The following is a 23,022-nucleotide window of genomic DNA, read 5'->3' on the forward strand; positions in this document are numbered from 1 at the left end:
TTATTTCATTTTCTTCTGGAATAAATGTGTATCACTGAAATGAGCATGTAGGCAGTTCTTTTCGTGTTTGCTTGATAAAACACTAGTTACATCTACACTAAAAGACTTATTATGGCTGAGCATTAAGCCCATTACAGAACAAGGACACCTAACGGATGGATCACCACTAAACGTTTTCTACATGAGTCAGTAACTCTCAGAGCTGTTTTTATGGCACACATATTACTCTAAATTCTTGGTGATCTGGAGAAATTTATTGTAATGCCACTCCGTCAGTTGAGACTTGAACTTGAAATGTTCAAGTCTCCATTACAACCCTCCCTGTTGTAATGAAGCTTCCATCTCATTTAGTTTATTTTGCTAAATTATTATATTTAGCTAAATATTATTGCTGAGGGGCACAAGAAGGCTTTCTGACATACAGATTAAAATAAATAAAAAACAATTGAAAAAAAAAAAAGAACTAAAATGGCACAAGGGGCCATCAAGGACAAAAGGGCAGAGGCTTAAGCCAAAAACGGTGGACCTCAAAAGATGCCTCACCTTCACATAAGGGATGTTTACCGTTTATTTTGGGACAAATTGTGACAAACCCATTGAATTGATTGACAGGTGCCATCATATCAATTGAACAAGTGTGTGTGCCTGACATTCAAAGTGCATAACAGAGGTGACAAACAGCCCATGGCCCCTCCACCTCAAAAATGAATCAGGTGCCGCTGGTGCCCATCGGTTGGAACTCAACATTATGATCCTACAAATTAGCATCAATGATAAAGTAAGCTGCAATGCACTCAGTAGCATGTGGAGAGTCACAAGCATGTTGAGTAACATGAACTTCTGACATTCAGTATGTTGAAATTAGTGTACAAGTTATGAGCCAAATTGCTTGTATTAGCTATGTATATAGCTTATATATATATATATATATATATATATATATATATATATATTATATATATATATATATATATATATATATATATATATATATATATATATATATATATATATATAAGGTTAAAATACAAATAAATATTTTAAAACTGTTTGCTTATTCATTAATCTGTTGGCATACTTTGTCAATGTGTCAACAGAGTTGCCTCTGTGGTTATTTTCAAAATCAGAAGCACACATTTAGAACCCAACAATTGTAAAAAAAAACCAAAAAAAAAAACCGATGCATCTCATCTAACCCTTCTTTGTGGAATTCACAGGAAAAATTAAAATTCTGTTGAACATATCACATTTTTTGTTTTGTTGCCTGCGTTTTCTAGCATACTTCCTGTTCATGTCTGCAGCTGCCATTGAGGCCTGTCTGAGTCATCTCCTGAAGAGACGTGCAGCCGGCTTTCTAAGAAGTGACAAGATAGCCGCCCTATTCACTAAGGTTGGCAAAGTGTACGACACAGCTGGCGAGATCTGTCGGAAAGTCCAGGAGCAGCTCCAGCAGCAGGCTGATCTCACCAGGTTGGTCCCACAGATGCCCTTCCAATCTTTTCCTCATTCTTGTATTTATACCAACACAGCAGTGATAGGTTATTCACTAAACTAGATTTAAGAGTCATTTATAGTTTTACATTATCATTGTGTATTAAAGTTGTAAACAGACTGTATTTCACCAAGATGTATTCCTTAGACTTAGACTTAGACTTCCTTTATTGACATTGTACAAAAAAACACAAGGTGAATCTTGGCAACAAAATGTCGTTACTTGGCTACCAGTGTAACAGAGCTAAAACCTTGTACTACACAAGAAATACATAATAGCTAAATAAATATATAAGAGCTAAGAATAAAGTGCCATAGAATCCACAAGTTCAGTGTTGTAAACAAAACTAAACTAAAATGCGTGTATTGACCATGTCCATGGGGGGGGGTGGTTTGGTGTGTGTGTGTGTGTGTGTGTGTGTGTGTGTGTGTGTGTGTGTGTGTGTGTGTGTGTGTGTGTGTGTGTGTGTGTGTGAGTGTGTGTGTTAGTGTTATGTGGCGTTAAGCAGTCTGATGGCCCGGGGAAGAAACTGTTCAGTAGTCTGGTTGTTCTGCACAAGATGCTGCGGAACCTTCTGCCAGACGCCAGGGGAGAAAACAGTCCATGGTTGGGGTGGGTGGGGTCGGAGAGGATCTGGTGAGCGCGGGATAGGTAGCACCTCCCTGCGATGTCCTTGATGCAGGGGAGCAGAGCCCCCGTGATCTTCTCCCCTGTCCTCACCACCCTCTGTAGAGACTTCCAGTCAGAGGCCCTGCAGTTCCCAGACCAGATGGAGATGTAGCTGGTCAGTTGGCTCTCGATGGTCCCTCTGTAGAAGGTCTGAAGGATGGGGGGCAGAAGGGATGCTCTCTGCATCCGACGCAGGAAGTGCATGCGCTGCTGGCCCTTTTTCACCAATGAGGAGATGTGGGGAGACCAGCTGAGGTTTTCGTTGATGTGCACCCCCAGGAACTTGGTGCTGCTGACGACCTCCACTGCTGAGTCGTTGATGAGGAGTGGTGTGTGGGTGGGTCTGGATTTCCTGAAGTCTACGATGATCTCCTTGGTCTTGTTGACATTCAGGATCAGGTTGTTTCCTCTGCACCAGTCCACCAGATGCCGCACCTCCTCCCTATAGGCCGTCTCGTTGTTGTCCCGGATGAGGCCCACCACTGTGGTGTTGTCCGCGTACTTCAGGATGTGGTTGGATCTGAAGTGTGGACGGCAGTTGTGGGTCATCAGGGTGAACAGCAGGGGGCTCAGAACACAGCCCTGAGGGATGCCGATGTTCAGGGTGATGACATTGGAGGTGTTGTTCTTCATTCTGACAGTCTGGGTTCTGTCAGTGAGGAAGTCCAGCAGCCAGTTGCAGAGGGGGGTGTTAATTCCTAAGGGGCCCAGTTTGTCCACCAGGTCTTAGGGGATGATCGTGTTGAATGCTGAGCTGAAGTCCAGGAACAGCATCCGCATGTGGGTGTTCTTCTCCTCCAGATGCTCCAGGCTCAGGTGGAGAGCAGTGGAGACTGCATCCTCAGCACTGCGCTTGGACTGGTATGCAAACTAGAAAGGGTCATGTGATGGGGGGAGCGTGGAGATACACCAATGATCAGTGTGCAACTGGTATTTAGTTGCCTGCCTTCCCCATTGGCACATCAACTTGTATCAGGAGGAAGCTAGAATTGCACCCAGATTTTTTTAGTTAGTTTTAATAGTTTTGCCACTTAGCTGCCGTTTGGCAGGTAAACTACACCTGACACAACAGCCAATAGTTCATTTAGTCCTGCTCTTTCTGATTCGCCACCTTCAGGAAGTCATCACTCCTCTACTAACCCTTTAACAACATTTTTACCAGCGTTTCACTGAGACGTAACTCATATAATGAGCTCAGCATATGTGCCATTCCACCAGGTGTGTGCTAACTGCTTCTGGCTAGTGTGAAGGAGCTGAACGGGGATGTCATGGTGGAAGGGTACACTGTGAAACAGAAGCTTGCAAACTTAGAAATTGCAGCTCTCATTTACGTCTCAATAATATGTCTCAAAGTTGGGCACAGCTGAATGGTTGTCATGGAGATTAAAGGATTTTTTTTCCAAACATGTACGAAAGCCTCAAAACAACACTCCAGGTATGTTTTCGATGAGGGAAAACTCAAAAGAGTTGATTTTACATAATCCTAACCCCTAAAAGACATGTTTTACATTTTTCAGTAATTTTAGATTTAAGTGTAACAGCTTCCCCTTTATGCCCATCCCATCATACACACAGAGGAGGCCAGTTGGTTGAATTTTCTGTAATAACTGTAATAAATGGTCAACACAAATTAGTACAGTGAGCTCCACTACTGGTCCATCAGCTCTCCGCATACACAGTAGAGCGCTGAACAGACTGCGTGGAATTTACGGTTTAGCTTTCTATTTATAGGCAACCAGTAGGGGGCGCCAAAAACCATTCATCACATGGTAATTACAAAACATATTTTAGCAAGAATTTCATCTTAATACCCGTTACATAAGCATAAAAGCATTTTGAGAGAACTGAAAATGATTAACATAAAAGAAATCTAGACCAAGGAGCTACTGTGGAGGTTCCATAGAGCTGCACGAGACTTAAACTGGCAAAGCCAGGAGAGTAGTCATGGTAACTCTGGAAGAGCTCAGGATATCTATTAACCATACACTTCACAATGTGTATGGCTCTAGATAGTGAAAGTCCAGCACTGAGTCCAAATGTGAAACCATGGCAGAATTTTAAAACTTTTGTTTAGATGAGCAAACACATGTCACACTTTTCAAATTTTCATACATCAAAAAGTATACATCATGAATACACATGACAAGGTTCTACATTACTGTGATTTATAATTACATGTTCCATTTTAATGCCAGTTTTATTAATTATTTTCTGGGCATGCTTTGTGCAGCATTTGGTGCTCTCTGTGTAACTGACGCTAATTCACCTGACAGCTGAATGGACGGTGTCTTTAAAGGTGTAAAGTTTGTGTAAACTCTGAGAAAAGTCTGGGGACTGCGCCCAGGCTTTCATGTCCATGAGAGGTGTGTATAATTGTGTCTTGCTGTGTATATGTGCTGAAAACAAAGATGATCTGCAGGCACTTAGCTACCGGGTGAGCTGTGTAGAACCCCATTAATTGTCCATTAGCTTGTGCCACATGGCTTCCACAGCTCTCTAGGGCTGCAAAGAGATGGATGACAGAAAGCATTGGGCATCATAATCAGCCCACGGCTGTGGCTTCAGCTCTGGCTCTCCAGCTCTCCAGCTAATACGTCAAAGGAGAAAAGTACAAGACGAATATGGATGAGGAGTTTAGTTTGAGATGCTTGTGATGAATCAGCGGTGTTAAGTCGCAGCTGGTTGGCCTTGACTTCTCCAGACAGACTGCACATGACATGAAAGCCTATAAATGTGTGGAGATCTGCTTTCCACAACTCACATGCTTCATCCAGATTCCTTGCTTTCAAACACACACAGACACACACACATGCTGAGTCATGTTAACTTACATCTTCCTGTCATACTACCTCAGGGCCCTATCTCCCTTTTGCCCTGGTTTCCATGGTAACATGATCTGCTCCATTGGGATCACAAAAAGATGAATTAAAAAAGTAAAGCAAAAAACAAAGGGCTTGGTGGGAAAACGAGCAAAGAAGGGACTGGTAATCTTAGCAGAACAGGAAGAGATGGTCTGCTGGGTTTAATCTGTTTAGGATAGGGTTTGGTGCTAAGAGGGGTAAACAGGCTGAAATGAAGTTTCTAATTGCTTAAATCTGACAGAAGGCCTTTACCTTAAGTTGAAAGGTAAATAATAACTGAAGTTATTCTTTTTTGACCAAAAGACAAAGAGTCAGCATGCAGATGGGTGCCGTGATGGACTCAGATAGGAAGTGTCAGAGACACATGAAGACAATTACAATGCTACCTTGATCCTTCTTTTAAAAAGAGGGATTTGTGGAGACATAGCAAGAGAAAAACAGAGAAAAAGAAGGATGAAGTTCAAACAATCTGTTCTATCACTTCTATTGGGTAAATGAGAAATATGGAAAATAAAATGGATGAACTTCAAGCACTGATGGATTTAAACATTTCCCAGCATGGTAACACATGATGACATAGGGAGTCTGAGATTGGAAGAGAAGAAATAATGGAGGTGTCTGTCAGTAAAACTTGTTTTTTTTTTTTCAGAACATACAAAGGAATATCACTCTGCAGCAGCCATATTGAAATATTAGCTATAAGCTGAGGTCCATATTAGAATAGGATTATTATCATCAGGGTTATTTAACAAACCCTGATGACAGATACAACACCCCGACCAATTTCTGCTAAATGGCTTGTATTTGTATAGTGTTTCATTGAGTCAAGAGGACCCCAAAGCACTTCACACATTCAATCATCATACATTCATATACACTTTTAGACACTGATGGCGCCAAGCTACTGGACAGTAGCCTCAGCTGCCCTGAGCCAGTCTGACAGAGGAGAGGTTGTCATGCACTGGTGCCAGCAAACCCTCTGAATGCCCAGCAGGCAAGGTGGGTGAAGTGTCTTGCCCAAGGACAGAATGAAAAAGGTTTATCAAACAAGGATCAAACCGGCAGCACACTGAATGGCCACCAACACCCACGTGTTAATGATAACTTCTAGAGAATTTTACCATGGCTCACTTTCTGCCACACTTCCAATGTTTCAACTATTTGTCATCTGCTGCATCAGAGAAAATGTTAGAAACATCAACTACAAGACTTCTACTTGGCTAAGAACATTATAATCTTTTTTCCTTTGCTTGAGCGAAAGCTTGGAGAGTGAGCTCCAACAAAACAGAAATGAGGATGAAGAGACTATTGTTGGTCCACTAACACATTTCAGCAAGATGTTGCATATGTTGTTTTATCGCTACTACCTGCTGGGGTAGTAGTGAACAAACTAATAAAGAAGGATGTCTGTTCTGGTGACAGCCCTGGAACCTAGAATAGTTTTTTTTTGAGTGAGAAATGTTTCAAATATAATGAACATAATGAACATTATGAACAACCCCTAATTTGAGTGGAGGATGAGCCCATGTCTTCATGGAATGCTCAGTGGATTCAACATGACTAATATCAAATAGTATGGTAAAGATGGTAGATTATGAGAGACCTTGTTTGTGCAACTATTAGAACTATTCTGACATGTTCAAAAATAGAAATATTTTTACACATTTGTCAGGTTTGCAACAATGTGAATGTACAAAAACATTAAATAAAAAACAGATTTTTGCACAAATGCAGACATTTTTGGCCAATGTTTTTTAAGACAGAAGATTTGATAAGATTTTTTACAAAAATAATCTCATCATATAATCTATATAAACAAATTGAATTTAATTAAAGACTAAATGTGAAGCATTTTAAAAATAATTTTAAATAGAAGTCATCATGCAATAACCTTTAAATCTAATTCTATCAAATTTTTATTTTGCTACAATCTAGAAATTATCTTGAGACAATGATTCCCTGGTGGAAATCATGTCTGCAGAATAGCTCACCACAGATACAACGTTTCTAGTTCTTTTATTTTCTTTATGTTATTTCTGAGCTGGATTTTGTTATGCTAGTTTGTAGCAAGAGCTTTCTTTCTCCTCCAGCTAAAACTTGAATAAATGTTAGTGTATGAACAAGGATGTGCTCTCATTCCTTTTCATCTACACAGAAAAGTCCACCGTAGATTATTCACACACTACAGGAGTCCCTCTTTTTAACATTCTTACATCTTCCTCCTCACATCCTCTGAAGTGCTCTGCGCACACACACACACACACACACACACACACACACACACACACACACACACACACACACACACACACACACACACACACACACACACACACACACACACACACATTTTTTTGTTAGGGGACTGTAAAAATCGTGACTTAGCTGAAACCCCACTTGCATTCGAGCATGCGCACACATGCAAGTGCACGCACGCCCACAAGCACACACACACGCCTACATGCCCACACGCACACACACACAGTTTCTAACATCGTGACTGCATCAGCTGAACCCCTTGGCACAGACACATAAACACAGGCTCATTAGCTTGTCAAAGTTGGTGTGTGTAAGTGGCTGCGTCTGGTTCCTGTTGGAGCAGGGTAGATCAAACTCAGTCTGTATCTAAGTTTTCATCTCTCCACACGACAAAGATCATCTGCCTGCAAATTCATAACTACCTCCAGCCAGCTGATATCAGCATGACATGAACCATTTTGTCTGACATGGGACATGTACTAAATAATTAATGGTAGTTAAATGTTGATGACTTTTGATGAATTCAAAAGTCATCACACATTTAGGAGGCAATTCTCTGCCTCCTAATGGTCTTTAGTTGTCTTGGTATTGAAACCTCAACATACTTCAGCTTGCACAAGGAGTAGTTCTTCTTTAGATACTTGGTCTCAAGGAGAATGAATATCTCAAGGAGAACGAGCCTGGCTAGATATAATTGCAAGGATGAGGCCTGCAGGCCTTGAGTTTGACACATATGCTTTAATGTATTTTTTCAAACTAATTTTTGAAGAATTTGACATTATATTTTAGATACATTTCTGTCTTATTTCCAGTCAGAAATAAACTTTCTGGTTGAGTGAAAATCCTTTAACATCTAAATATGTGTGAGGTAACGAATATTTTATGTATCAAATCCCATCAAGAAATCTACTATGAGATGATAAGCATGGAAGGATGCTTTTATCATGTCTCCTCATAAGAAATTAGTTATTTGTTTTAGCGTCATATCAATTAATAAAGCTTTATAGTCACTAAAACAGAAATAGTGATGCTGGAGCCTAGTGGAAACCAGCCTGTGTTCGACGCTGTCGCTTTGTCCACAGGATTTGAGTTATCAGCTGGTTCCAGGAGGCGTGCCTCTATTGAGGTTTGAAATTTTACCTTAAAGATAGCTTGTATTCAGCATAGTCAACAATTGTGATTCTCCACAGTGAATAATGTGCTCCAGGAATCTTCACTCAGTCTAAATACTAGTTTAAATAGCTATAATGCATTGTCTTTATGTGTGAGTGTGTGTGGATGGCTGTTGGCTGTGGATGTCTCAGTGAAGAATTGCTGCCCTGCCTCTGTGAGTACTCTGCCTCACATCTGTTGACCACTGGAAACAAGTCGTCATGTGATCAAGTCCAATTAAGTTTATTTGTATAGCATGTTTCAGTGCCAAGCAGTTCAAAGTGCTTTACATAGGAAAAACGACATACAGTAACCAATAATGAAAAATGCAATAAACTTTACATTGTTGAAAGCCACCATCTAAATCATAAAACAAATGTACATCAATATGTTGATTAACATTCAATTAATTTTAAATTAAAAGCAGGTGGGTTTTAACTTTGATTTAAAAGAACTCAGAGTTTCAGCTGGTTTGCAGTTTTCTGTAAGTTTGATACAGATTCGAGGAATATAAAAACTGAATGCTGCTTTCCATGTTTGGTTCTGATTTTGTTGATGCAGAGCAGACCAGAACCAGATGATCAGACAGTTCTGGAAGATTGATACCACACCAGATCTGTAATGTATTTTGATACTGAGCTGTTAAGTATTTTGAAATCAAAATACTTAACTTATGTTGAGCTACAGGAAGCCAGTGGAAGGAATGGGTGCATTCAATCTTCCTGGTTTTACTGAGAGTGAGAGCAGGTGTAGAAGTCGTGGATGGATGGCTGATCCAGCCAGTCTCCAGGCCGGTTGTTAACTGCTGTGCTCTGTGCCCTACAGGAGAGCCCAGAGCGTTGGTCATGAACCTCTGAGAAGACAAGGCTCCTCCACCACCAGCCGCCCCCCTCAACCTCTCTCTGCCCAGGCCATCAAACACATCTGGGTCCGTACGGCTCTCTTTGAGAAGGTTTTGGATAAGATAGTCCAGCACATTGTGGACTACTCCAGGTGATTCTTATGTATTAAATTGTTTTTTTCCCCTTACTTGCACTGCACTGACCCAACTGTTTCCTCCTGTTTTGTTGTTGCTGAAAACCGAGCAGTCCACTGCATAATGTGCGATTCTCAGAGTTAAGTCATGGGTTGCTTTATTCTGCTTTCTGTCAGGCTAACATCAACAGTGTGCTGGATGAGCTGGGCATACTGTTCCATACTCTGATCAGAGTCTCAGACCTGAAGACTGTGAAGTCAGACATAACAATGTGATCACATATTAACTAAAAAAGCTTAGCCACAATTCTTTGCCCTGATGTTTAATTCTTGATACTCCTGTTGAGAAGATGTAAACTTCACATAGCAGCAAATACAGTTCATCTCATCTGGCATGACGCCCACACTAAATGTCAGCTTCTGTGTTGCTCCCTCTGAAATAAAGAGCAACTGGAAGATGATTGTTACAGGTTGTGACCTCCCAAAAAAGACCTGCCTTGGTGAAGCTGCATTGAACAGGGTGAAGCAAGATAAAATGAGTGTGTTTTATGTAGCTGACAATATAGGGAAAATTTTAATTAAAATTTAAGTATGTGCTTGATTAAAAGACACCTCAAGTGTTTGGATGTGGAGGGAAATGAGCAGAAATTGTTTGCTATAATATTAGTACACAGCAAATTTGGAAGTGTTAATTTAACTCCTAGAGAGTTGAATTCAACATTTTGAAAGTGTCTATATTGGTCTTGACTGTGTTAAAATAACACTTTTAAAAGTTTTATTTGTGATAGAGTTGAATCAACACTCCCAGTAGTTGAAATTGAACACACATCGGTGTTGATTTACTTAACACTAGTTTTTAGTGTCAAAAGTTAACGCTATGAATGTGTTGATTCTACACAGAATAGTGTTAAATATAGATCAACACAGAAATCTGAATTAAGGACTGTAATAATCCAAGTCCTTAATTGAAAGAACATAAAACAAAACCTCTCATTGACTCAGATTGCATTTAAATGATCGTCATAATAAAGAGTGTCTAATCTGCCAGGCAAAATAAAAGAAGAGATATTTATCGCCTCAAGTGTCATGCAAAATTCCATCAATGTTGAAAACTATAGGTTGGATTAATGTATAGAAGTTGTAGAGGAATTCATGGTTCTTTCCACTGAAGTGTACCTTGAAAGTTCATCGAAAGCTGCCATGAATGCTCTTGTGTGCCATGGATGGTCAGAGATGGTTTTGTGATCACCGATGACCACTCTCCCCATCATGCCGTCTAAAGCCAAAAACCTCAAGAAAATGACTCTGCAGCTAAATAATGCTAACTCAAATGGCCTTCAATGAGATACTATCTCGAAATAATGAGATACTATCTCATCATAATGAGATAATATCTCGAAATAATGACACTCGTTAAGTCAGTTATGTAATGCCCAAAAGACCAAACACATGATATATGTCAAGGCTTTTATTTTGAAATTGTAATTAAACTTAATTTCATCAAGTTTAATTCAAATTAATTACCACTAATCCTGTGGTTGTAACAATGGTTGGTTAAAATTAGTTATAAAATGCCCAAACACAAGGAGTTCTGAAGTCCAGCTCATTCCTGAGTTCTGCCATAGTTAAAACTACAGTGATGCTCTGGCCTGATGTGTTTTGTTGCTATAGTAATGGATCTTCTGCTAGCTGTTAGTCAGACAGGGGGAGGCAGAATTCTTTGTCTATTTTGAGTGTAAATGACTCCCAAACAGAGTTGTTTAAATTTAAATCTCTGGAATAACTCCAACTGTTTAGGAAAACTAACATTATTAGACTAAACAAGTGTTGAATTAACACTGTCTTTTTAACATACAACACCAACAATGGAAATATAACACTTTCGATTTTACTGTGTAGATATCTAGCTACACAGCTTAGATTTGTAAGATTGATAACTTGACCTTTAACAGGGCTTCATTTGAAAACAGAACAGTAGTTCATTACAAAGCTGTATGAGTAGTATTGACACAACAAACTTTGACGATTTCCATTCAGTTTTCAACTCAGAACTGTAGGTTGGAAACATAAATCATGACTACAAAAACCATTAACAAAAATTTATCTCTTAAAGCTGACACCTTAAAGATACATACATATTTGTACTTTTATTCAAATTTCTAAATGCTTGTGAAACATTGGTAAATTAAAATACTGTACAAAGTCAGTAATTATTCCGAATTTATTAGTTAATGTCGGTACAGAATAATTTCTGTGGCAAATTACTTTAGTTGTCACTCTGAGCCATAGCAATAACAGAATATGCATTTTGATTAATTATTATTATTTTACTTGTTCACAATACTCTGATATATTGACGTAAACTAGCAGCAAATGAAAACATGGCTGAACTACAAGGATTTAACATTTATTCATGCAAACATTAATAGTGCAACACTAAATGAATGAACTCAAAAAATCTACAACACTTTACAGGATAGCTCAGATGTACATAGATTAACCCAAACAAACAAACCAGTATGTCAGTCCATAAGTGAAAAGTCTTTCCACGTTATACTCAAGCACAACGAACACCTGGTGGTGAGAAAGGAACTTCAGCAGGAACTTCCTTGTCATCAACATCAGCCACCAGAGCAGATGCAACTCCATAAGACTCCATTTTATCCTAAAATATAGCTTAGGATGCAACCAAAGACATAAAAGTGAGAATAAATACATTCACCAGCTCCTTTTACAAATTGTTTGTAATTATTAGTGTAATCCCCAAGTATAACATATCTTTTGAAAATTCCTGAAGATTCCTCTCTAAGGTTATCAAGAAGACCAGCCAGGGGTGCTCCTCTTTTTGTATTCATGTGGTTTTTGTCCTTAAAGGGTATTTCAAAAATACATAACAATGGGAATTATAATGCAAACAGTAAAAGTATTTTTAAGTACCTATTCCTGATACAGTTGGTCCATCTTTACATCAACTCCTCCTGTTTTCTTCTTTATGTAAAATTTAATCAGCTGAGGAGGATATACATCCGTGTTGACTGGTAATCCAGTAAAATTAGCAGTAGAGCTGATAAAAAAGATAACATGAAAAAAAAAAACATTGCATCATATGTTGATGAATAGGAGGGTGTAGTTAGTGGCTCTTACAATAAAAATTCTAAAGTTGAATAGCAAAAGTTTAAAAAATATGATAAAGATTATACTTTATAATAGGTTGAGCTGTTTTTCAACCTAATTTGAAAAACAACTCATTTTCAAATTAGGTTGAACAACTATGACTAAACATTAATTTAACACTGTTGATTCATTCTAGTTTTGCTGGATTCAGGGACATGGAGAATGTCAAAGTGCTCTGCAGGGCTATTTTTTGCCCTGCAGACCACAAGCCTGTTTATGTAGATATTACATCAAGCATATTTTAGATAAAATACATGTTTTTGTGAAATACTTTTTTAGCCTTGCCTTTTTCCCATCTGAATGCTATATTCATAAACATTTCGAGCCTGTTAGTTTTCTACATTTGCTCATACTTATGTAAAAGCAAAGTTTCTAAAGTCTCCTGCAGTTCCACGGATCATTTATGTACCTTTATAGGACATCTTCACACACAAAAAACACATGTTAACGTTAGTCCTTTCATTTCATTTTATCTCTGCAGTAAATACTATGAAAAGGAAGCTCTAATGCATGACCCAGTCTTTGGGCCCATCTTAGCAGCCTTGCTTGGTAAGTAACTAATGCCTGAAATACACAAATATTTTCCAAAACCACCAGATGAGAGATTGTTTGTGAAAAATATGAGTAACTCCAGATACAAAAAGACAGCAGTGTCTGATTATGGATGGCAGTGGAAACCCAGAGCAACTTAAACACACACATGCTGTTTGTAATGTAAAATACCTCAATTTATTAATTATATTCTCATCCTAATTTTCTCTTTTTCACTTCAATGACTTTTAAATAATAATTTGAAAGTTTAACATACACAGTGCAAAATAATTTGTACTTCAGGTAGCTCTGAAGTACAAATCACATCAACAAATTACTAACCACAACTACAGAATGAAATACACAACAATGAAAAACAGAACAAATTAAAAAACACAAAAAATATGATCCACACTTCAGGGCTACCTCAGACCTGAAAATGCAAAAAGCTAAACATGAAGTTTTAAGCATCCACACTAGAATATTTATGTGTGCAGTTATTTATGGGGTTTGTGAAGTCACACAGAAAAAAAATGGGGGTTTATATTTCAGTCATATTTTCACTATGCAATTTATACATTTATAAATATAGTTCCAAACTAGTTCATAAGCTAAATATTTATTTTCAAACTGAATATTTTGTTCCAAATTAAATATTTAGTTTGTTAAATGAATAACAAAAGCACCAAAAGCAGCAGGCGAGTGACATGGTGGCGTTTCATTTAAAGATTTAATGAAGGAACACAACAAAGAAACAAACTTACAGAAATATGAGTCCATGAAAACAAAATCCAAAAATAAAGCCAATCTAAAGACACAGGAAGAGACAAGCATATTAATGAGCAGGGTAACAAGGCAGACTGGTGAGTTGTGACTGAGATAAAGGACTTAATTACTTAATTGCAACTAATAAAGAAAGGTATACATAAATCAGACATGTAAGAATAACTAAGAAATAAACATAACTAGAAACACTACAGAGAGCTTAATATAAGGAACAACTAGAAGGATTAAATAAAAATAATCTAACTACAATTACTAAAGAAAGCTAGACATAGACTAAGGCATACAAGAATAACAAAACCTAAGGTAACTAAAGAATAATGATAAATAATACGCAAAAGCAAAACTAAACCAAACCCAAAAATCCAGAGTCCTGACAAAATAATTATTTTCCAAAATATACATTTAATATCCAAAATATACATTTAATATCCAAAATATACATTTAATATCCAAACTAAACATTTCACTTTCAAACTAGATATTTTTTCCAAACAAAATACAATACTTAACTTAATTATCTTTATTACCATGTAACTTTACAAACTGCACCCCGTACTTGTTCTTGTGCGCAAGATAGTTATGCAACTACTATAAATGAGAAATGAATATTTCCCGATCACCCCACCCATATTTTGGAAAGTTTAAACTGAACAAATTTCTGTTAAGTGTGTTTTCTGCTTTTATTCTGTATCTGCAGTGGGGCCGTGTGCCCTGGAATACACTAAGCTGAAAACTTCAGATCATTTCTGGACAGACCCATCAGCGAATGAGCTGGTTCAGCGTCACCGTATCCATGGGGCCCACCGCAGCCTAGATGTGTCATCCGGCCGTCGACCGGCTCTGGGCGTGAGTCTGGAGGATGATTTAGATCAAATCTCAGGATGTTTGTTGTTAGAGAGACATCCTGTTGTAAACTAAAGGGTGAACATCCTTTTTCAGATACGTAAGAGGCAGTCCAGTGGGAGCATGTCAGAAGACAGGTTTGCTGCATCTGCAAGAGAGTATGTGGAGTCTCTTCATCAGAACTCCAGAACCCACCTCCTATATGGCAAAAACAACGTCCTGGTGCAACCGGTAGACTCTACCACTCCGTGACCAACTCTTGTATATGCTGACCACATTTATTAGCACTTCTGATTTGTAAAAACAAATAAGTAGGAAACAAGTCAACTTTCTTTTAGGAAAATATATGAAATGTAAGTACGCCCAACAATTGACAGTTAATATCCTTTTTGGAAGTATGTACCTTTAATTCAGTTGTGCAGTTATTTCATTTCATTCTATTACAGTCTTTGATGTGCCACTGTGCACTCCCATTTACCTATCAATTTAACATTGGTACAAAAAATTTTTTCCACTGAGGGACAAATAAAGCAAATAGAATAAAATAAATAAAAATAGCTCATTTATATTAAAGTAAATTGTGTTTCAAAACAAACTTTGAAAATATGTTTCACCTATTGAGCTGTTTCAGTTCAATATGTAAGGGATCTGCTCTATGCAGATGTATTTAGCCCTGTACAGTTTCTGTGCTTTTGGTAGTTTGTTGGTAATACTTTATTTGTATGCATAAGACTGATGTGGCACTTTTAATCAACTTTAATTGCAACTTTTAAAGCAATTTGCAAAATGACGCATCATGACAACAGTCATAAACATTCATAAAGACGCTTTCATGTTCATGTCAGGTGAGCAAATTTGCTTTTTTGAGCCTTGCATCATGTTATGACAGTATTCCCTGATCAAAAACATACCTGAAGTGTTGCCTTGATTCTGTATGAATGTCCATGAGAAATCCTTTAATCTCCAAGGCAACACTTTGAGATTACATCTTAAGGCACAAGTCCTTAAGGTGCCTTCAGAGCACGAGTCCTCCTCAAACCTGCAGTTTCCAGGCTTCTGTCTCACAGAGCGCAACTTTCCCACTCAGTTCCTTCAGACTAAATAGCAGCAATTAGCAAACACCTGGTGGAATTGAACTCATTATAGGAGCTACTTCTCAGTGAAACACTGGTAAAAATGTTGTTACAGGATTAATAGAAGAGTCATACTGTGATGACTTCCTGAAGACGCCTCAGAAAGAGCAGGAGTTTTTAGAGGCCCAATTTCAATAAGTCAAACTTTTTTAAAGTCATATTTAACACATACAGCATTTTTTTTAACAACTGAAGTTAATTAACATAGTTACTTAATTGTGCTTTTAAATGTCAATATGTGGAAAATATACAATACTGCTGTTTAAAAACTAACATTTTATTTCCTCAGTTTATGTTTGCCTGATGTAAAAATTAATAGGATTTAAATTTGAAGAAAAATTAAAAACAGGAGGAACTTTTAATGGGGCGACCAATTTACAGCACTCTGTGAAAAAACAAAACTTTTGACAAAGCACCTCAGTATACCCCCTGAAACTTTGAACTTTGATCTCAACACTTAAGTTCTCCTTCTTCCATCTGAAATGGTAGAAAAAGGACATGGAGGTGTTACGGGGTTATTTGTCACTCCATCAAGCTGGGGATAACCTCACGCTAAAGTGGACACCTAACCAGCTCATCAATGGTACGCTGGGGGACTGCGACCTGGAGAAAAGGTTGGGGCAAACTCAGAAATCACAGCTCTTAGGAAAGAAAAGCATTTAGTGATATGTTGTAACTGATGTGAGCTAAAACGACTGCCTCTGAACCTGAAAACATTTTTTTCACTTTCAGTATTTATTGGGACTATGCACTCACAGTTCCTCTGCGCCAGATTGTTTGCATCCACTGTCACCAACGGCGTGAGTACACACATTGTCAGTTATTTTTGAATTGAGAAAATAGTGTTTTAAACGCTGTCGTCTGATTGGACTATTAAGCTCTTAAGTTGCAAATTGCTGATGCTTTAAAATCTGGCTTTTATATTTTGTGAATGTTTATTTGCCTCTCTTGCAAAAACAGAAAAACTGTGCTCCACAACCCATTCTATAGTTCATCCCATGCTTTTTTCTGTGTGAACTTTTTATTTCCATGATGCAGCTGATTGTGGTGGAACGCTGGTACTCGTCAGTCAGGATGGGATCCAGAGACCGCCACTGCACTTTCCCCCTGGCGGCCATCTCCTGGCCTTCCTCTCCTGTCTGGAAACTGGACTTCTTCCACGAGGTCAATTGGAACCTCCCCTCTGGTCCCAGAAAGGGAAGGTAACAACAATTATAAAAAAGTCATTTCAGATAATTTATATAGCGCGAGTTCACAACAAATGTTGTCTCAAAGGACTTTACAAAAACAATCAGATAACAGCAGATATTGAAATCTGCTTGTGTCATGAAAGGAAAACATACATTTCAATTTATCCTAACTATCAAACAGTACAGTAATTCTCCAAAATAGTATTAAAAGGATCTATCTAAGGAAACCCAGCAAATTGCATGGAGTCACTGACTTTATTTCAATACTTCTTACCAAGCATTCATGTAGTGACAATGGAAAGGAAAAACTCCCTTTTATCAGGAAGAAATCTCCAGCAGAAGGTTGGAAGTAGACCATCTGACACAACCAACTAGTGGTTTGAGACAACACTCAAACCAACACTTTATTCTTGTGCAGAGACACAAGAATAAACAGGTGAACTGATGAAGGATCATTTTGATGTCCATTAAAGTAAAAAGTTTATAGCAAGAGAGGGAGAATGATTAGTTATATCAGCTGATGTCCTCTTCCAGGAAAGAATTACAACCAATCAGAACACCAGACCTGGTGTAGCTTCTATGGAGAGAAAAATAACTGAAAGAAACAAAAAGTTAATAGCTGAAATAACAGCAAATAGTTAAATTGGAGAGAAATAGGGGAAGGAAGTGAGAAAAAGTGATCAGTTTTTCCTCTAGTAGCCTAAGCCTATACCAGCATAACTATAGAAATAGATCAGGATAAACTAAGCCAGCAACTATAAGCTTTATCAAAAATTAGCATTTTAAGTATAGTTCTAAAAGTAGACTGCCTCTTAAACTGGAAGCTGGTTCCACAGGAGAGGAGCCTGAGAACTAACCTTAGTCTGGGATTTGGCAGTGGAAGAATAAAATTCAGTAACTGCATAAATTTTCTAGCCTATTCCAAACCATCTGGCTTGCAGTGAGCCAGCTGGTTAAAGTCTCTTAAGTCTGACATTTAAATTTGCTTGTGTCTTGAAGGGAAAAGTGTTCCCTAAGTTGCGGAAGAGGAGCAGCGCAGCACACCTCATGGAGCAGGACAGGAACGGCGAGGAGCAGACAGCTGCTGACTACGTCTTTCGCATCGTCTACCCAGGATACCGATATGATGCTAGTGAGTAACCACTTCACACCATCTTATCTGTCAAACATTACCAGGGCAGATGTGATCATGAAGTAAAATCGTTCTTTCTGCTGCTAACACTTATCTCTGTTTGAGGTGTATGGCTTGCTACTGCAAAGTCAGGTCGTTTCTTTCCGAGGCTTGTAGGGCAACCCTTTTCTAATTCCATTCTCTGTTGTTTCGCTGGTGCAAGCAGTCACTATAAACTACCACCACACCACGGGCAGCCGCGCACCGTCGTTGGATGACGATGAGGAAGAGGAAGATAGACTCCATGCTATGATCTCAATGATCTGCTCGCGGAACCTCACAGACCCTAATGTCCTGAAAGGTTTTTATCACCTTAACACACCACCAATCCTGCTGCCCCATCCCCATCCCTTAGACCTCACTCCAGCTTCAGACTCCTCCCTTCCCACCTCCCTCTTCCTCTGCCCACCTTTCAGTGTCCTCTTCCGCCCTCCCTCCTTCCCCTACCTAACCTCCCACCCCCACAGCTTTTCCTGCCTGTCTGTGTGCTGCCTGAAGCTGAGCCCAACAGTGAGGAGAAGGCTCGGTCCGACCAAACTATCAGGGACACGGGGAAGTAGAAATGTGGTCCAAAACTCTATTTGACCTGCTACTACCAAATTTAGCTGAGCCTATTTTCTCTTGTAGAACTTTTAATTAATTAAAATTAAGATTTTCTGACAAAGATGGCAGACAGTATGTTAATGATTTCTGTATAAGTCAACATTTTAAACTATTTGATTTATCATTAGATTTAAGGAACCTCCATGATTAGCTGGTTGTTATTATTATGTAAGACTGCAACTAGGATCACTCTATATAATTGGTTCATGGTTACCTGTTCATCAACAGGTAACCATGAACTGGTTACCTGTTTATGAACTGGTTACCACGAACAGGTAACCAGTTCATGACTTTGGAAACAATCATGGAAACAAACACACACACACCCAAACACACACACATGCACGCAAGGGTGTGCACGCACACACCTAGGAGCAGTTAGGAGCAGTAAACATGAAAATGGACAGTGGAAAGAAGTCAGAGTACCTAGAAAGAATTGACTCATGTAAAGGAAGAATGTGCAACACCATGTCCAAACATGGTGTTGCAATAAACACTCCATGGTGTTTATTGTCACACCATGGAGTCTGCAAACTCATCAGCACATAAAGCTCTCAGGTGTCAAGCACAGTGATGGACAGATGTTGATCTGTCCTTGTTTTGCAGCAACAGGGGCTTATTAACTTGTAATCAGATGAAACTCACTGTCTACTCCTTTAATGTGAAACATGAAGTAATCTGTTTGACAGATAAAGTTTGTTGTTGTGCAAGCTAGAGAATCATGAGATGTGTTTCTTTTCCTAACAGCTGTGAGAACAGTGAGGGAAACCTTTTGTTCCTGTTTGTTTCCGAGACAAGATTCACTCCATGTTCTCTGTAATTTGGTCCGTTTCACAGCTTTCTTTAGCATTGGGGTTTTGTGAAATACATCTTTTTCAATACAGCTTAAAGACCACTTCATCCCAGCCCAACAACTTTCTATCAAAAAAACATGCGGGGTTTCATTTATTTATTTTTTAGAACTTGACAAGTTTTTATGTTTTTTTTTCATGATATCAATTTTGTGCAATTTTATTTATAATGGAAACCTAGATAATGTGAGAATTGAGCATCAATATAATTGAGATTCAGATTGCACATGTTAAAGGAGCCTAAAACATTTACACCTGAGGTTCACTGTTCCTGATACGCCAACAAAACAGGTATACTCTTCAGTCAACAACAGATTACCTCTGTTTTATTATATTTGTTTTGAGGCAAGCTGTTAAAAGCATAACAGCTTCAGAGCACCACTTCCTCTCTGTTTAATACTGTCTTTAAACAATGCCATCCAGATGGCAGGCTGGACTTATGTAGATTTGTGGAACATTTCAAACAGGCTTTGTTAGAAGAGAGACCACCACACATAGGGGAGAGACCACCACACATAGGGGAGAGACCACCACACATTGGGGCTGCACATATATCCCCCATGCTTCCATCTGTTCAGACATGCTGAGTTCTCCTGTTCCTAGGGTTTTGGACAAGTTACTTATTGCTAGATATGCCTTTCACAATTTTGATGAGAAAGTTCTTTGCACATGACTTGCCACTCACCACTGTTGGGATTGTACAGATGTTGCCAGGTAGTGCTATTTATTGATTGATTTATTTTTTGAGTAATTCCTTTTAGTTCATTAAATTGTTTCTTTTCTCAGCAGCTATGTGCTTGGCATTTCTTGCATGGAAATGTGCACCCAAATCATTTTGTTAATTGTTTATTAGAGTAATTACTTTGATGGCACAGAGGGGAGCGTGTATTGTGTAGACTTGTGATGACAGTGCCCCCCTCCCCTAGCCTCTTCTGTTTTTGTCTCTGGAGTCTGCTGATCTCCTTGCTTGTCTCTCCTTTGTCTGTGTTGTCGTCTGCTGCGATGCTGTTCACTGTAATTCTTCACTGATCCCTCTAACCCCTGGCACCCCTCCCTCCTGCCCCTGCCTCCACCTCCTCCATCCCCTCTAGTCCGGTCCTGTGGGGTTCCGCAGTAGTGCAGACATGGAGTGGTTGTGTGAGCGGGGTTGCAGTACTGAGCCAGTCGTAGATCATGTCTAGCTTTAAAGTAGAGGAGAGAGGTCAGATGTTGATCTCTCTCAAATATTTTTTTTTATGTTTACTTTTCTTTCTTTATTTACCTGTTTATTTTTGGCGGGGAGGAGGGAGTTATTGAACAACCAAAGCACATCTTCATATTTATGACAGGTCACCAGCTCCAACCTGAAGAATTAAGGTGAAGAGCATTAAATTGATGTTGACGTTTTCCTGATTTTTTTTTCTCCAGTTTTGTCTCTCCAGTCTTTGTGTGCCTGTTAGTGCCATTTGCTCCTGAGCAGAGTTCCTCTGGTGTGTCTTGTCTTTTCTCTGGCTTAGTGCATCCTGCATGTTCTAACTGTGAGACTTATCCTCACTGTTCGCTCCCTCACTCCCTCTCCTGCTCTCCTAGAGCTCTACGGTCCCCCACCCCTCCACCACCAACACCCTCACCCCCTCTCTGAGTGACTGCATGGAATCTGAGCATCCACGCCCTCACCTGTCTCTCCCACAGCAACATTCCTGCTTCCCATCCTTTCACTTTTAGTTTCCTCTCTACACCACGTTAATCCATCTTCTCATCTCTCCCTATTGTAATTATCCAAAATACATTGACAGATGTATTTGTGGTTGAGCTGAGGGACGTAGGTCATAATGTAGAAGGCATGAATCCAGAGCCAGAGTGAAGTGGATGCAGGAAACCCAAGCCAGCACTGAGATGTCTGTCGTTCTTCTCCCCTTGTAGACCACGGGGAGATGATGGAGATGCAAGGTTTTGGTGGGAGTCCGTCGTCGTGGCAACAGACTGAAGTAACTGCTCAAGAGTTCCTGTGCCAGTCCTGCTCAACAGCTGGTAGCAACTCGTCATTTGACTACACAGCTGGTTGCACCTGCCTGCATCAGCCATTGGACATTCACACGTATGCACCCAAATTAAAAGTGTTTGGACTTCCAGTTTTATCACCATATCTTTTTGAATTATTGTAATAACAATACTATTATGATGAAATAGCCATTATTTATTTTGTATGGCACAGCAGTCATAAAGCCACTAACACAAATGTTGTTCTAGAAAATGATTTCTATTTGAAACAAGTTGCTGTTTGCTTTAAAAAAAAACTGTTTTTATCACTGAACTGCACACAGCTTCATTTAATCATGTTTTCAAATTTACTGATAGTTACTGATGTTCTCATGGAACAAACAACAGGGAAACTAGTAAAAATATTATTTCCAATCATACTGTCGGTTTTGTTTTTCTTACATACCATCAATAGCTTAAATATTTTGAATAAACGATGAATCAGAATTCTTGTCATAAGAACTTTTTCACCATGAAGTGGCCATATGATAAATTACCACTTCAACCCTTTCTTTCTGTGTTGCTTGCAGCATTTCAGGACTTTAAATAATGCACCATGAAGCCAAATGTATTGCATCTCCATCTAAATCATTAGACTCAGCTGGTCCAGCTACTTCCCAGGGCACATGCATAAAAAAAACTAGAACCCAGTGAGGTTTCCAATTTTTGGCACAGTCACATCTGATGAGAGAATCTTTGTAACTTTTTGAACAAAGTGAGAGGAGTAACAAGGACCTGATTTCTGTCCACCAGTATTCCACTGAAGATGCTCTGTCAGAACATGAAGCGGCAGATCGTCTCCAGAGCCTTCTATGGATGTAAGTTCACCATCTTCTTCTCTCATTTGTTTTGCTCACTCATTCTTTAAGACTGCTTTTTCTCTGAGAGGATTTTGTAAAATACCTTTATTCTAATTTTACATACAGAATTTTGTTTTCATTTGTTGTGAAAACAGATATGTTTTCTTTTTCATTTTTCTTCTTACACAACAAATTAATTTAATTCTGTCCTTTGCTCTTTGTGTAATACAGTTGTCTATATAAAACACAATGGACTATTGCCTTGTGCAAGAAGAAATTCTATCTCTAACTGGCTTGATACAACACTCAATTTGTTTGCGTTGGCATAATCTCTCACTGACTCTGTGTTGAGACTTCTGCATAGCTGACTTCCAGGCTGCTGCACAGTTGATTTTAAAAGCCAATTAAATAAAGCTTGTAGTTGTGCAGGTGCAACTTGTCAAAGTAATAACTTTAGAGAGCGTAATAAAGTTTGTACTTAAATAAGCTGAATGTTTAAACTCTTCCAAAATC

The 23,022-nt window shown here is 38.8% G+C and overlaps 1 protein-coding gene across 4 annotated transcripts in view; it reads left to right on the plus strand.

The window, feature by feature from the left end:
- Positions 1 to 23,022, plus strand: part of sgsm2 (small G protein signaling modulator 2) — an 83,934-nt gene that overhangs the window by 41,055 nt on the left and 19,857 nt on the right. For 2 of the 4 annotated variants that reach the window (XM_055045315.1, XM_055045313.1), the window contains exons 3-14: positions 1,302 to 1,470; positions 9,259 to 9,426; positions 13,064 to 13,131; positions 14,597 to 14,745; positions 14,839 to 14,973; positions 16,365 to 16,489; positions 16,608 to 16,675; positions 16,914 to 17,077; positions 18,065 to 18,197; positions 18,400 to 18,537; positions 21,593 to 21,767; positions 22,463 to 22,527. In XM_055045315.1, the coding sequence (XP_054901290.1) occupies positions 1,302 to 1,470; positions 9,259 to 9,426; positions 13,064 to 13,131; positions 14,597 to 14,745; positions 14,839 to 14,973; positions 16,365 to 16,489; positions 16,608 to 16,675; positions 16,914 to 17,077; positions 18,065 to 18,197; positions 18,400 to 18,537; positions 21,593 to 21,767; positions 22,463 to 22,527 (1,557 nt within the window). The remainder of the gene's footprint in view (positions 1 to 1,301; positions 1,471 to 9,258; positions 9,427 to 13,063; positions 13,132 to 14,596; positions 14,746 to 14,838; positions 14,974 to 16,364; positions 16,490 to 16,607; positions 16,676 to 16,913; positions 17,078 to 18,064; positions 18,198 to 18,399; positions 18,538 to 21,592; positions 21,768 to 22,462; positions 22,528 to 23,022) is intronic. The other 2 variants (XM_055045314.1, XM_055045316.1) reach the window with 2 other exon arrangements.

Source organism: Poeciliopsis prolifica, unplaced genomic scaffold, assembly GCF_027474105.1.
Source record: "Poeciliopsis prolifica strain line A6 unplaced genomic scaffold, Auburn_PproV2 SCAFFOLD022, whole genome shotgun sequence".
In the NCBI taxonomy this organism is placed as follows: Eukaryota; Metazoa; Chordata; class Actinopteri; order Cyprinodontiformes; family Poeciliidae; genus Poeciliopsis; species Poeciliopsis prolifica.